Below are 15478 nucleotides of genomic sequence, written 5' to 3'. Positions count from 1 at the left end.
CATTGTTGCTGTTACTCTCTTATGGCTCCAAGTGACTACTTGTTTCTGTGCCTAACCACTACTATACGTATCAAGGCTCAACTTTGCTGTTTTAGGTCTCCTTGATAAGATATTTCCCTCCTCCAACAGAATAAAGAAAAGTTTATAGTACCTCTGAGGTTTTTTGACATTTTCAGAATTAACAGAGGTAGCACAACCTGTTATATATAAAATGATCTTTAAAAAAATCAGTAAATTAAAGACAACTGTGGCAAGAATCTTAACAGCAATGATGAGACCATTCTCTGACTTCTTTAAAAAAAGATGAAAAATGGTGGTATACTTGAACTCCTAGTGAATAGTGTCTTTTTGCCATACATTCAGGAAAATTTAAGGCAACTTTTGTATAAGCAGTGGATTCCTTGCTTAACAAATATCAGCAGGGATGGAATCAGCACTAAGTACATTGCCACACAAAAGGAACCTAATGGCATTTAAAGTATTCTTAAATTGGAATTTTTGCTAGAGAAGGAGTGACTTCAATCTAAGGAATCCCCACTTTCCATGGCAAGCAGGCCACAGCTGGATGAAGCAGATCATTTTTAGGGCACCTTTTTTAGTTCTTTCTTCACTCCAATAGGTGAGCACTATAGTCCTTAAAAAAAGTTGCTAAATCTCACTGCTGTTTCAATGAAAGAAAAGACAATCCTTTGACTTGGGCTGCTATTGCCATCTCCTGCGACAGGCTACCTCTAGATTCTGAAGTAGACACAAATAGTAAAATAATGTGGGTAAAGTTTTTTAACTTGTTCCTAAGTTGGATTTTGGGGAGTCAGAATTGCACAAAGTTGTCAGCATTACTGTTCCAAAATCTTTGTAGTTCAATAGCAAAACAAAAGTCAAGATGATTGTTGATGGCTAAGGATGCAGTGGATGGCCTTGTAAATCATTGAGATTTAACTAAGCTCAAAGCATTTCATAGCACCTACTTCAGCAGCTTTCATAGCCACATGCTTGGGGTAGACAGCCCTCTAACTCAGTGATGGGTTTAAAAATACTCATCTTTAACCTGGTTTAGGCTGACTGCCAAAACAGTTTTATCAGGGTGTAGTTGCTACACATGTTATAGCTTTTTGGAGCCACAGCTGTGAGCTGAGCAAATCAAATGGATACTAGAGATGGAAAGCAATCCTGAAAAGATGGAAAAGACCTGAAAAGATGGAAAAGACCTGAAAAAGAAACTCACAAGAGAGATGTTAATCTTCCCTGAACACCCTACAAGGTTCTCTTTGCTAGCACTGAGTCAGGACTCTGTTGCTTTGCCCATACTTAAATCTGTTTTCGTTTTGTTTTTTTTGTTTTTTGTTTTTTGTTTTTTTGCTGAGGCAATTAGGGTTAAGTGACTTGCCCAGGATCACACAGCTAGGAAGTGTTAATTAAGTGTGTGAGGCCAAATTTGAACTCAGGTACTCCTAACTTCAGGGCTGGTGTTCTATCCACTGTGCCACCTAGCTGCCCTTCCATACTTAAATCTGGATCAGAATCCTGGGTGACAGTTTCAAGGTGAGGGGGAGCACTAGCATAATAGAGATTGAAGTCACAGTGGAACAGAAACTCCTCAGTTTGAAAGCAGAAATGAATGTTTACAGTTATTCAAAGATCAGAACACAGGCCAGAAGAGTAATGAACATACCTCTTCTTAGATCATACCACCTTGAAAATACTGAAAACTTACAGGTCCCTACAAATATCTCTGAAAATAGCTGCACAAAATCCCTGAAATTTGGGAAAGTCTCCCCTCCATCCTGGAAGCAGAGCCCTACTTTAACTAAAAATCAAGGCTAGGAAAATGAACAAAATGTACTGTTCACTTTCTAAAGCCCCCACAGTGGGGTATTTAAAACATTCTGCTTTCTAGAGCCCCCAAGCTGGGGTGATTAAAATATCTCTTCCTAGTGGAGAAGTGATAAGGCAGGACTCTCAAAGATGGTGGGAAAATGGAGTCCGTTTATTTCAAGGGCTTTCCCCTTTTTATAATGTAACAAAAACTGTAACAAAAACAAAAATGTAACAAAAACACTGCTCAAGTGGGACCACATAAACAACTTGCTATTGTCTGTAGTTTGCCACCTAGTATCACTCTACCTCAATCTCAACACAGGTTGTCACTGCCCCCCTGACTTCTCAGGAAGGCCAAAAGCCCTCACGGGAGATGAGGAGCCGAACCAGACATTGTTAGCAGGTTCCTTCTGGACTGAAGGGTCTTACACCTTATAGAGCTTCCCCACTGACTGTGATCTTCTACACTTATTAGATTTTGACTAGTAGGACAGAAAAGGGCATATAGGAAAAATGAAGCATTAATGCATTGTTGGTAGAGTTGTGAAATGATTCAACCATTCTGTCCAGCAATTTCTAACTATAAACAAAGGGCTTTAAAACCATCCACACTCTTTGACCTAATAATACCATTACTAGGTCTGCATCCCAAAGGGATAAAAAACAAAAAGAAAAAGGACCTCTGTACACAAAAAATATTTATGGCAAAATATTGGAAACTGATGGGATAACCATCAGTTGATAACCATGGGAAATGGCTGGATAAACTGTAGTATTCAATTATGATGGAATTTTATTGTGTTATAAGAAATGATGAGCAGGATGTTCTCAGAAAAACCTGGAAGGAATTACATGAGGTGTTTGGATAAGTTGAGCAAATGTAACAAAAATGACAATACTCCTTAAATTAATCTATCTATTTAGTGCTATACCAATCAAGATCCCAAGAAACTATTCTACTGATCTAGAAAAAATAACAACAAAATTCATTGGGAAGAACAAAGGTCAAGAATTTCAAGGGAATTAATGGAAAAAAAAAAAAAGCAAATTAAGGTGGCCTAGCTGTGCCAGACCTAAAACTACATTATAAAGCAGCAATTATCAAAACCATTCATTACTGGCTAAGAAATAGAGTAGTTGATCAGAATAGGTCAGGTTCACAGGACAAAATAGTCGATGACTATAGTAATCTAGTGTTTGACAAACCCAAATACCCCAGCTTTTGGGACAAGAATTCAGTGTTTCACTGCTGGGAAAATTGGAAATTAATATGGCAGAAACTAGGCATTGACTCACACATAACACCATATACCAAGCTAAAGTCGAAATGGGTTCATGATCTAGACATAAAGAATAATATTATAAATCAATTAGAAGAACATAGGATAGTTTACCTCAGAGGAAGGAATTTGTGATCAAAGAAAAACTAGAGATCATTATTGATCACAAAATAGATAATTTTTATTATATTAAGTTAAAAAGTTTTTGTACAAACAAAACTAATGCAGACAAGATTAGAAGAGAAGCAGTAACTGGGAAAACATTTTTACATTCAAAGGTTCCACTAAAGGCCTCATTTCGAAAATAGAGAATTGACTCAAATTTATAAGAATTCAAACCATTCTCCAATTGATAAATGGTCAAGGATATGAACAGACAATTTTCAGATGAAGAAATTGAAACCATTTCTAGCCATATGAAAAAATGCTCCAAATCATTACTGATCAGAGAAATGCAAATTAAGACAACTCTGAGATACCACTACACACCTCTCAGATTGATGAAAATGACAGGAAAAGGATAATGATGAATGTTGGAGGGAATGTGGGAAAATTGGGACACTAATGCATTGTGGTGGACCTGTGAATTGATCCAACCATTCTGGAGAGCAATATGGAACTATACCCAAAGGGCTATCAAACTGGGATAGTCTTTGACCCAGCAGTGTTTCGATTGGGTTTATATCCCAAAGGGATCTTAAAGGAAGGAAAGGGACCCACATGGGCAAAAATGTTTGTGGCAGCCCTCCTCTTTGTGGTGGCAAGAAACTGGAAACTGAATGGATGCCCATCAATTGGAGAATGGCTAAATAAATTATGGTATATGAATGTTATGGAATATTATTGTTCTATAAGAAATGACCACCAGGACGATTTCACAGAGGCCTGGAGAGACTTTTACATGAACTGATGCTAAGTGAAATGAGCAGAACTAGAACAGCATTACACACAGCACCAAGAAGACTATTCGATGATCAATTCTGATGGACAAGGTTTTCTTCAACAGTGAGATGATTCAAACTAGTTCTACTTGTTCAGTGATAAAGAGAGCCATCTACACCCAGAGAAAGGATTGTGGGAACTGAGCGTGGACCACCACATAGCATTTTTACTCTTTCTGTTATTTGCTTGCATTTTGCCTTCTTTCTTAAGTTTTTTTTCCTTCTTGATCTGATTTTTCTTGTGCAACAAGATAACTATATAAACTATGTATACATATATTGGATTTTTGGATTTAACATATATTTGAACATATTTAACATATCTAGGGGAGGTGGTAGGAGAAAAGAGGGGAAAATTTGAATGGAAGGTTTTGCAAAGGTCAATGTTGAAAAATTACCCACGCATATGTTTTGTAAATAAAACTCTTTAAGCTGCTCTTTGAGCTGATGCAAAGTCAAATGTACTATGTACAAAGTAATAGCAGTACTGATCAGCTCTGAATGATAAAACTATTCTCAGCAATACAATAATCTAGGACAACTAGGACATGGGATGAAAAATGCTATCTACACCTGGAACTAAAGGTATATGAATGCAGTTTGAAGCATACTTTTTTTTTTTACTTTACTTTTCTTGAGGTTTTTTTTTGGGGGGGAGGGGGGAGGATCTGTTTTCTTTTACAACATGATTATTATGGAAATGTTTTACATGACTACATATGTATAACATACTGAATAGCTTGCATTCTCAATGAGGGAGGGAAGAAGGGAAAGGATCTGGAACTCAAAGTTTTAAAAAAGAATGTCAAAAATAGTTTTTACATCTACATCTTTTTACATTTACATCTACATCTACATTGTGGAAAAATAAAATACTAAATAAATTTAAAGAAAAAGAAATTCAAATCTTAAAAAAATTAAGATTTTTTTTTTCTTCATGTAACAAAAGGGAATTTCTTGAAAGGTTTTGGAATACTTTTTCCTAAGTCAAATTTTGCTAACAAATTTGTACTTCTGATTTATTTAATATGGTATATGTATCAATGAGGTAATTCAGTCATTGCTGTACTCTATTTGGTTATCATCCATGTATTAAACAGGTAACCAAGGCTGGTGACTTGAATTTGTAGTAAATATAGAGCAAAATTATGTTATCACCAAATTATTCTTCCTCTCCTAAAATTATCACTTTTTAAATAAGAAGTTTCTTCTTGGTGAGTAAGAAATTAAAGTGGGTTTAAAAATATTAAAATTTTCCTTAATGTAGTTTGCAAATCTTTGCAATATAAATTTTTAGTGGATATAAAACCAAAATCAGACGTCTTCACTGATGTGAATAAACAATGTATGTGATTAAGTGATATCATAAGGGAGCTAGACAGTATGAATTTCCAAAGAAAAGGAACCATAAAAAGACTATATAATTTCCTTTAAAGATTATAATCGCTTAAGATATGACCATCAAAAATTATGTCCATTTAACCTCCTTCATATCTGCAATAAACAATGCCCTAATGTACTTAATCCACAAGGGTCAGTCGCCCCCCCCCCCCCCAGGAAATATCCTGTATTTTCTATTTTTTTTTCAAACTTTTGACTATTACTTTTTTTTAATACTGTTTCATAGTCATCCTTCTATGTTCTAATATAATTATCAAGGAATAAAATGATGCACTTACTCTTTGAGATTCTTTATTTTCTTAGTTTTTATTTAGCTCTATCATTTCATCCAATATATATATTTTAAATTCTTGCTCCCCCCCACCCCCCAAGAATTCCAATGGATATAATGGCAAATTTGAAGTTTTCTTTGGGTTTTGTCTTACAAATGATATGAATCATCTCTTAAATAATATCTTAGACATTGCTGGTTCCATAATATTTCATTGGTGCCACTTTCTCTATAAAGCTCTGTAAAAAAGCTCTTTTTTAGCTCTGTAAAATATTTTTTTTAGTTGTATAATATAAATTTTGTACTTTGATTCCTATGACACTAAACAAGCAAATTAATTTAGACAAAACTGTCATTTTTATTGTATTAACTTGGTTAAGTTAATAAGCAATTGATATTTAGATCTTTAGCAATTTTTTTTTTACATTTGACTTAATTCGTATGAAAAGTGTTTTGTAATTGTGTTCATATAGTTCCCGGATTTGTTTAAAGAGATAGATTCTCAAGTATTTTACAATGTCTACAGTTATTTTAAATGGAATTTCTCTTTCTATATCTTACTTAAACAAAAAAGAAGAAAACCAAATTACCAAATTTGATAATACCAATATAATTTGGTTTTTCTTCTTTTTTTGTTAAATCAACTTAACCAACAGTTTACTATTTTATTGTTTTTCCCCATAAAAAAACTAGCTCCTAGTTTTATTAGTTCAATGGTTTTTTAAATTTAGGTTTTATCTCTATTAATATCTCCTCTGATCTTTAGGATTTCCAATTGTTCCATTTAATTGGGGATTTTTAATTTAATCTTTTGCTAGTTTTTTAATCACATATCCAGTTCAACAATCTGCTCTGCATTTAAAGACCTATTTTTCTCTAAAGTACTGTTTTGGCTGTACCCATAAACTTTGGTATGCTATCATTGTTGGCATTTTCTTCAATGAAATTACTGTCAAAATTTGTTCTTTGACCCATTTATTCCTTAGGATTAGATTCCAATTAATTTTTAATCTATCTTTGCATAATTTTTTATTGCATGTAATTTTTATAGCATTATGATTAGAAAAGGATGTTTTTTTTAACATTTAGTTTTGAGGGTTTTATGCCCCAATACAAGGTCAATTTTTGTAAAGTATCATATGTACCTGACAAAAAAAGTGTATTTCTTTCTATTCCTATTCAGTTTTCTCCCATAGTCTATCATTTAATTTTTCTAAAAATTCTATTCTAAATTCTATTAACTTGTTTCTTGCTTATTTTGTGGTCTGATTTACATATTTCTGAAAAGAAAATTTGAAGACCACATTAATATAGTTTTATTGTCTATTCCTTCCTATAACTCATTTAATGTCTTTAAAATTTGGATACTGTATCATTTGATGCATATATAATTAGTGTTGACATTCCTTCATTATCTATGCTAACAGCAAAATGGAAGTTTCCTTTCTTATTTTAATTAGATCTATTTTATTTTGTCTGAGATCTTGCTACATCTGCTTTTTTTTTCTTTTAACTTTAGCTAAAGCATAATAGATTTTATTCCATATTTTTCCTTTACTCTGCATATGTCTGTGTTTCAAATGTGTTTCTTGTAAACAACTTATTGTAGGATTCTAGTTTTTAGTTCATTCTGCTATCTGCTTCTGTTTTATGATTGAATTTATCCCATTTACATTCAGTTATGATTAACATGTGTCCCTCTATCCTATCCCCTGTCCCTTCCCCTCTCTTGCTCTCACTCTCTTGTTTTTGGCTCTCACTCTTTCATTTTTTCCCTCCTCACCAGTACTTTGATTCTGACCACGACCATCATCACCACCATCACCATCCACTTTTCTTTTTGTCTCTCTTTTTCCATCTTATCTCCCTACCTCCTACTTCCCCCTAAAGGGTAAATTAAGAGTTCTACTGTAAATGTATATGTTCTTTCCTCTTAGAGCTAATTCTGAGTAAAACAAGTTCTAAGTGATACCCCTGACCTATTTTTCCCTCCATTATAACAGGTTTTCACACTCTTTCTGTGAGATCATTTACCCAATTTACTTCTCCCTTCCCTGTTCTCCCTGTGCAATCCTCTCTCACCCCTTAATTTTTTTTTTTTTTTTTTATATCATCTTATCAAAGTTAACTTTTACCCACACTCCTGTCTATGCATACTTCTAACAGCCCCAAATAGGTGATAATATTCTTAAGGATTGCAAGCATCATTTCATGTAGGGATATAAACAGTTTAAAAACTTTATTGAATCCCAAGGTTCTGTTTTCTCTTTCCTATTTACCTTTTATGCTTCTCAAGTCTTGGATTTAAAAATCAAATCTTCTATTCAGCTCTGATATACCAAGAATGCTTGAAAGAACCTATTTCATTGAATATACATTTCCCGCCCAAAGGACTACATTCAGTTTTGCTTGGTCAGTGTTTCTTAGTTGTAATCCTAGCTCTTTTGCCTTTTCATATTCCAAGCATTCTGATCCTTTAATAAAAAAAAAAAAAATTTTAAATTAAAAAAAAAAAATTCTGTATAAACCTGATTTTGATTCTATGATGTTTGAATTTCTTTTTTTGACCTAGAAGGTCTGGAATTTGGTCATAATATTCCTGGGAGTTTTCATTTTGGGATCCCTTACAGGAAGTGATTGGTCTATTCTTTCAATATTTATTTTACCCACTGATTTGGTTCAAGCAGTTTTTCTTGATAATTTCTTGAAATATAATGTCTAGTCTCTTTTTTTTTTGATCATGGCTTTCAGATAGCCCAATAGTGTTTGGATCTGTTTTTTTGGGTTTGTTTTTTTTTTTAGGTCAGTTGTTTTTCCAATGAATTATTTCATATTTTCTTCCATTTTTTCATTCTTTTGATTTTGTTTTGTTTTGTGTTATCTCATTGACTTATTACCTTCCACTTTTTCAAGTCTAATTTTTAAGGAATTATTTTCTTTATTGAGCATTTGTAACTTTTTTCAATCTGGCCACTTCAATTTCTCAAGGAGCTGTTTTCTTCTCTGAATTTTTACACATCTTTTTTCTATTTTTTTTGTTTTACATTTTTTTTGCATCACTCTCTTCTCTTCCCAAATTTTCTTTTCTCTCATTTAAAAAAGTCCATTTTGAGTTTTTCAGGGAGATCTGTTTTGTATTGGGGGAGAGGTGGATTAAGAAGAACCTGACACCAAATGACATTTTTCTTTCTTTCTTTTTTTTTTTTTTTTTGAGGCTTTGCATATAGCTATTTTGACACTCTTCTCTTCAGAGTCTGCTCTGATCTTTTCTATCACAATAGTGATGTGTGGTCAAGTACTTTCCTGCTTTTTCTGGTTTCAGCTTATTGTGTGATTTTTAATTTTATGTTAAAGTTGGACTCTGTTCCTGGGGTGATGGTTTCTGAGGAAGTGTGAGGCCTTACCACTGGCCTGCTGAGGTACTCACCAATGTTCTCCTGTATTAGGGCTAGGGGCTTGCCCAGACACTACCTGCACTATCCTGGGCTCCCTTTGTACTCCAGTGAAACAGACCTTTCCTGTCAACATTCTTAGTTTTCTTAGACTGGAAAAACTGTTTTGCCCAATCCTTCTGTTGATTCTGCTGCTCCAGAATTAACTAAGGCATTTTAAAATAGCTATTTGGAGGTAAATATGAAAGTTTAGGTCAGTTCCTGCCTCACTTCACCATCTTGGCTCTGTTCTCTATTGTTAGTGTTTCTAATCTGTTTACTAATTTTTCTAGCCTTACTTCCTAAACTGAAACTTTGAAATCAGAGTCAGGCTATGACAGCATCCAGAAGAAATGCAAGAGACTCAATCCTAATCTGCATTATCTGTGGTCTTGGTAGTAAGTGCTGTGCCCTTCAAAGACTTCAGGAATGGCTCAGCATTATAACTAAATGACCTACACAAGGTAGCATGACACTGCCTTTTGCCCTCCTAGTCTGAGTTTCAAAGACTTCAGAGATGTGGTTTGAGATAAGAATGAGAACTAGCTGGGATTCTTAGTTACACTTTGTGTTAATTTCCCATTTTCCTGCCTTTGTCATATACTTTCAAGGTCTAGACTTTCCTTGCTTACCTAAAGTAAGCAGGAAAACTTTCATAAATTATATACTTAGATTTGATTTTTCTGTAGGTAGGTAGGTAGGAAGTAGCAAAGTAGTAAAGAGTGTTAGTCCTAGAATAAGGAAGACCAGAATTCAAATCTAGCCTCAGACACTTATAACCTGCATTATGGGCAAGTTACTTAATATTTGTCTCAGTTTTCTTAACTGTAAAATAGGTATATAAGTATCAATTCTCATAGGGCTATTGTGAGGCTCAAATAAGGTAATATTTACTTAAAAGAAAAGTGTTGATCCACATGCTTAACATGTAAGTAAGAACTATTTAAATGCTTATTCCTTGATTCTTCCCCTCCCCTTCTCTTTCCCATTTTCTTCCCCAAGAACTGCAAGAAAAATTTTGATTGTCTTTTTATATGTACACGGGCTGGCATTTTCCCTTAGATTTCTTGATCACTGTGTAATATAATAATTTTTTCTTTTTTTTTTTGTGCAATAAAGATTTATTTTCTCTCTGCACAACCAGCTCCCCACTTACCTCCCCAAAATTAAAACAAAACAAAACAAAACAAAAATCAACAAAACCCTTGTAACAAATATATATGATGAAGCAAAACAAACTCCTGAACTGACAATGTCCAATAATATGTATTACTCTGCATTATGAATACAGCATTTATCAGGAAATGGGTAGGATATTATATTGCTGGTCCTATGGGATAATAATTGATCCCTACATTGATCAGAATTCCAAAATCAAGATTTTTTTGTCTTTACTATTTTATTCTGGTTGTGAAAATGATGGGATTTTTTTTCATTCCTTTTGGAGTAATTGTAGAAGAGCTGGGCTCTTCTGCTTTCACTTTATCTGTTAAAATAAGGAGAATTATATTTCAATCCTGACCACTGGTATTTTGTCTTAGTTAACCACCAAAAAAATATTTCTCATAAAAGTCATCTAAAATGGTTAATTATGACAACTATTTATATATTTTTTCTCATAAAATGACAACTGGAAAATTATAATGGTAATGAAATAATTTACTTTTGTTTTAAAGACATATAATAATAAAATTACAAGTTACCTTTCTTTTTCAAGTTCTTCTAAATATCCAGTGCTTTCTCTGCTTCCATTCACAAAGCCTCTTCTTGAAAATGAACCCATTGGTACAGGACTGCATTCTCCTGAACGACTTGATATAGATCCTTCTCTGCTTCCATAGGATCGAATAGACATTTTTGGTCGAAGTTTCACTCCAGGAAAATTATTACTGTCTAAGTTGAGTTCTGAAGCACAAAGAAACAATCTTTACGTAACATTTACTTTAACTTATCCAAAAATCACATAAAAGTTAACTTGATTTGAAAGTGAAATATTAAGTAAATGCCATGAACCTAACAGGTTAAAAAATTTAATTGTTAAATAAAATTCTTCCTCTTAAAACTTGCTTTAAAAAAAAAATAAGACCTTTGGAATATTTTCTGGAGAATAATTTGGTTGCATACAGAGAAAGTTGTACCATTTAACTTCAGAAAAACTGAAGATGTAAAGATCTGGTTTTACTGATTTACATATTATTAAAGATTATTAAATGGGAACAGAAATGAATTATTCAGTTCTATATGTCACCTTTACAAAAACTGAACATATTTTAGGGCATATTGACTTCATCAGAAAATGTAATAAAAATTATATTCAGGAAATGGATCTTTAAGAAAGAACTAAAAAGTAATTAAAGTAAATAACATAATTCTTAAGAATTGTTGGATTAAAAAGCAGATTATAAAACAAAACAAAAAAAATCTCAACAAAGAAAATGACAATAAGGAAACAAAATGTCAAAATCACTAGGGTAAATCTAAAACTATTAAAAAAGGAAATGTACAGGTCTAAAATGTTTTCATTAACAATGGAAAGAACAATTCAATGAACTGTACATAAATACCTGAATAAGAAATAATATCTAACTAAATTACAAAATAAAAAGCCTGATAATTAAGGAAGAGATTAGCAAAATTGAAAGCAAACTATGCTTTAATAAATAAAAGTTGGCGCTACTTGGGGGAGGAACAAATAATAAAATAATTGATAGTTTGATTTTCTATTTTAATCAGGTTATCTATCAAAAATCAAAATAGAGAGAACTCACAATAATCGAAGAGAGAATAAAGGAAATGACAAGAAACAATTTTACCCAACCTTGCTAACAAAACTGGTAATTTATAGAAAACTGATGAATATTTACAAAAAACAAGCTACACAGATTAACCAAAAAAAACACTGAAATAAGCCAGTAAACTTGAACTAGTCATAAATGAACTCCCAAAGCAAAACTAAAGAACCAGATGAATTTACAAGTTAGTTCTATCAAACATTCATTAATTATGATACTATATAATCTATTTTCAATTTGGAAAAAAAAAGGCATCTTTCCAATTTTTATGATACAAAGATCAGAGGTTTTAAACCTGAACCATGTAGAAACAAAACAGAACAAGAAAACTATAAACCAATATAGTTAACAAACACTGATTAAAAACAATTTTTAAAAAAAGTATAAGTAGACACCAATAATACATTTAAAAGATTATATTCTAAGACCAGCTTAGGTTTGCAATAAAAATACCAAGTTCAATTAAAAAAAAAAAACCAGCAAAAACAATAAAAACAGAGCTACATTAATAACAAGGAAAAAAATATGATCATATTGAAACTGAAAAGAGTTTCTGAAGAAAAACTGGGAGAAAATTCAACATGAATTTCCATTAAAAACAATTTTTTATAACCAGTTTCTCTGATAAAAATCTCATTTTTCAAATATATAGGGAACTGAAATATATAAAAATAATAGCCTTCTTGCCAGGTGACAAATGGCCAAAGGATATGAACAAGCAGTTTTCAGTTATCAATGAATATATGAAAAAATGGTCTAAATCATTAATAACTAGAGAAAGGCAAATTAAAACTGAGATTCAGTCTTACAATCATTAGATTGGTTAAGATGACAGAAAAGAAAAATTACAAATGCTGAAGGGATTTAGGAAAACAGGAACATGATGCCATGTTAAATCCAGAAAAGAGGAAAAGCAAATTAAAATAAAATGACAAATTCTGATGAGGGATTTTGAGAGTGACTAAGAATTATGATACTGTGAAATGACATTAATTTAAATTAAAATAATAATTAAGCAAAATAGTTGGTGATATTAATGGTCAAGGCTTACTAGTGAAATTAGGCAAAAGACCTCTACTTTACTGGGATCTGAGTCATTCAAGTCAAGCTTCCCTATATTTTACTTGGAAAAAAATCTTAATTTTCACAGGATTTTTTTTTTTTCCCTGAGGCAATTGGGGTTAAATGATTTGCCCAGGTTTAAAAAAAATTGTTTTAAATAAAAAGGTTGAGATAGTACTCTACTTAACAATTCCAATGCCATTTTCATTTTTTATTCTGTTTTACCTGATCTACTAAGCTGTGAATGAGTAAGACATCAATAGTATAAGTTTATAAGACCAATACTACAATATTTGATCCTGCTGTGAGTCTTGTTATCTGTTTTCTCCTTGGTAAAAGAAAATATTTTCTCATAGCCCTCAGCCTTGGTCTTTCAGCAGCAAAAAGTTTGGATGGATTGGTGTAACTCCATTACTGGTTGGCAATGGGCTTTGTTGATGCTGGCTTAAGTACTCATCTTTTTGAATGAAGTTCACCAAAGTGTGCCCTACAAAAACAGAATCTGATCAAAAGATCTTCTCTAAGCAAGATAGATCTTAACTTGGAATACATCGCCTACTCCTGCTATGTCTCAATTATTTGCTTTCTCTGCTTTAGTCTAGCTGAACTTTGTGAGACAGAACTTAATACAATTATACTGAGGTAATTTCATCTAATCTCAAGAGGATCACTCTTTACTTCTACAATTTATTTTTTGTTCCTCAGCTCTTTTTGACTTTCTTTTAGGCTAAATTTTATATCGCTGCAAAATTTGGGGAGGAAAATTTCAAGGTTGAAATGGTCATCCATCTTGAAGAAGACAAAGAATGGGACAAAAAGCCATTGACTGATTAATAGGAGATCATTAGTCATTTCTGAGGCTAAAATTTCCAGATTTCTTTCCTATCTCTTTTGATTAATCCTACTATGATTACTCTTGCTCACTAAGGTTTGATCTTAGTTCTTTTTTCTTCAGTGCAATCCCCACAATTTCTGTCATTTCCTCTATACAGGTTGACTCTCAAAATCATTATTTCTAGTTCTAGATCTGTATTTTCTAATGATCTATTGGACATCTCTACATGAATATACTGTTGTGATATTAAACATAATATGCTTAGAGACAAATTCATGTCTGTACTTAATCCTTCCCAACCAAAAAAATCTATCTTACTCCTTCTTCTTATATATTCTCTATTTTTAGTTCTGGCACCACCAATCTGGCATTTGATTACATTCTCTCCCTGTATCCACTCTACATCTAATCAATGCTCTGTTAATTGTAATTCAGCAATGAATCTCAATCTGTTCACATTTTAGCTTAAGCCCTCATTCTCTAATCGGAGCTACTGAAATAGCTTACTAAAATAGCTTGCTACTAAGTTCTCCTTAAGGTTCATTTCAAAAGGCATTTTCCAAGGATCTACCAGATAAAAGGTACTATTCTTGTTCTATTCCACTATGGTTACCAAAAAAGTGATTTAACGAAAACTAGACATGTAAAACCCTGACACTTGAAAAGATGACAAACTAGTAGACCATATGAAACACTTAAGCCTCTTTATTTTGTAAATTTTATGGATATTTTGTGAATGTCAGAGTCATTTCTTGGTATATATGCCTTCCACCAAACTTGATACTCCCTTACAATAAAAACAAAAACAACTTAAAAACCAAAGGCCATGACAATCACTTCTGAAGACATGTGCATTAAAAATCTGCATCTGTAGTCCACCTAAGAGGAAAGAAGTATTTTCAACACCAGCTCTCCAGAAACAAGATTGATCATCTTGAGATAACTAGATGGCACAATGGAGATAGGACAGGCCGTTGGAATAAGAAAAACCTGAATTCAAATCCAGCTTCTAACTTAATAGCTATGTGAATTTGGGCAAGTTACTTAATCTGTTTGCCTCAGTTTATTCAACTGTCAACTAGAGATTCAGCAGCTACTTCATTGGTTTATTGCGAGAAGCAAACGATGTAAGTGCTTACCACAGCACATAGTAAACTATTTCTTTCTTGATCACTGAAATTAAAGCTAAAATGTCTTTCCATTTTTAATTTATGTTATTATAGTCATGAATACTGTCCTTTTGGTTCTGCTTCCTATTCCTTATGTCAGTTCACACAAGCTACTTCTCTGAATCAATTATTTTTTATGGAGCAATAGTTTATAAAACTTTTTTCATTTTATTCAGCTACTTTCCAAGTGATGAGCATTAACTCTGTTTTTGTGTTTTGGTTACTACGACTACTACTACAAATAAATATTAGAGACCATTAAAAAAAAGAGACAATTCTATCTTTACCTTCCTTGAAGTATATGTCCAGTAATGTGATTAATGATTCAAAGGTAATGAACAGTTTTAATGACTTTTCTCACATAGTCCCAAAACTATTTTTCTGAACAGTTGGACAGTTTTCTCAGTTGTCTCCAATAGTGTATTAGTGATTGGATCTTCCTATAGGCCCTCCAGCATCTTTCATGGAAGAAAAGATG

General features: G+C 32.7%; 1 protein-coding gene across 7 annotated transcripts in view; it reads right to left on the bottom strand.

Moving 5' to 3' along the window:
- The window catches only part of APC (APC regulator of WNT signaling pathway), a 112837-nt gene that overhangs the window by 54680 nt on the left and 42679 nt on the right, over positions 1-15478 (bottom strand). For 6 of the 7 annotated variants that reach the window (XM_031939445.1, XM_031939397.1, XM_031939410.1 and 3 more), the window contains one exon: positions 10846-11047. In XM_031939445.1, coding sequence (XP_031795305.1) covers positions 10846-11047 — 202 coding nt within the window. Of the gene's footprint in view, positions 1-10845; positions 11048-15287; positions 15459-15478 lie in introns of all 7 variants that reach the window. The other variant, XM_031939436.1, reaches the window with a different exon arrangement.

This window comes from Sarcophilus harrisii, chromosome 1 (genome assembly GCF_902635505.1).
Source record: "Sarcophilus harrisii chromosome 1, mSarHar1.11, whole genome shotgun sequence".
Taxonomy (NCBI): Eukaryota; Metazoa; Chordata; class Mammalia; order Dasyuromorphia; family Dasyuridae; genus Sarcophilus; species Sarcophilus harrisii.
The sequence above is the reverse complement of the archived record's forward strand: the minus strand, read 5'-3'. Positions and strand labels throughout refer to the sequence as shown.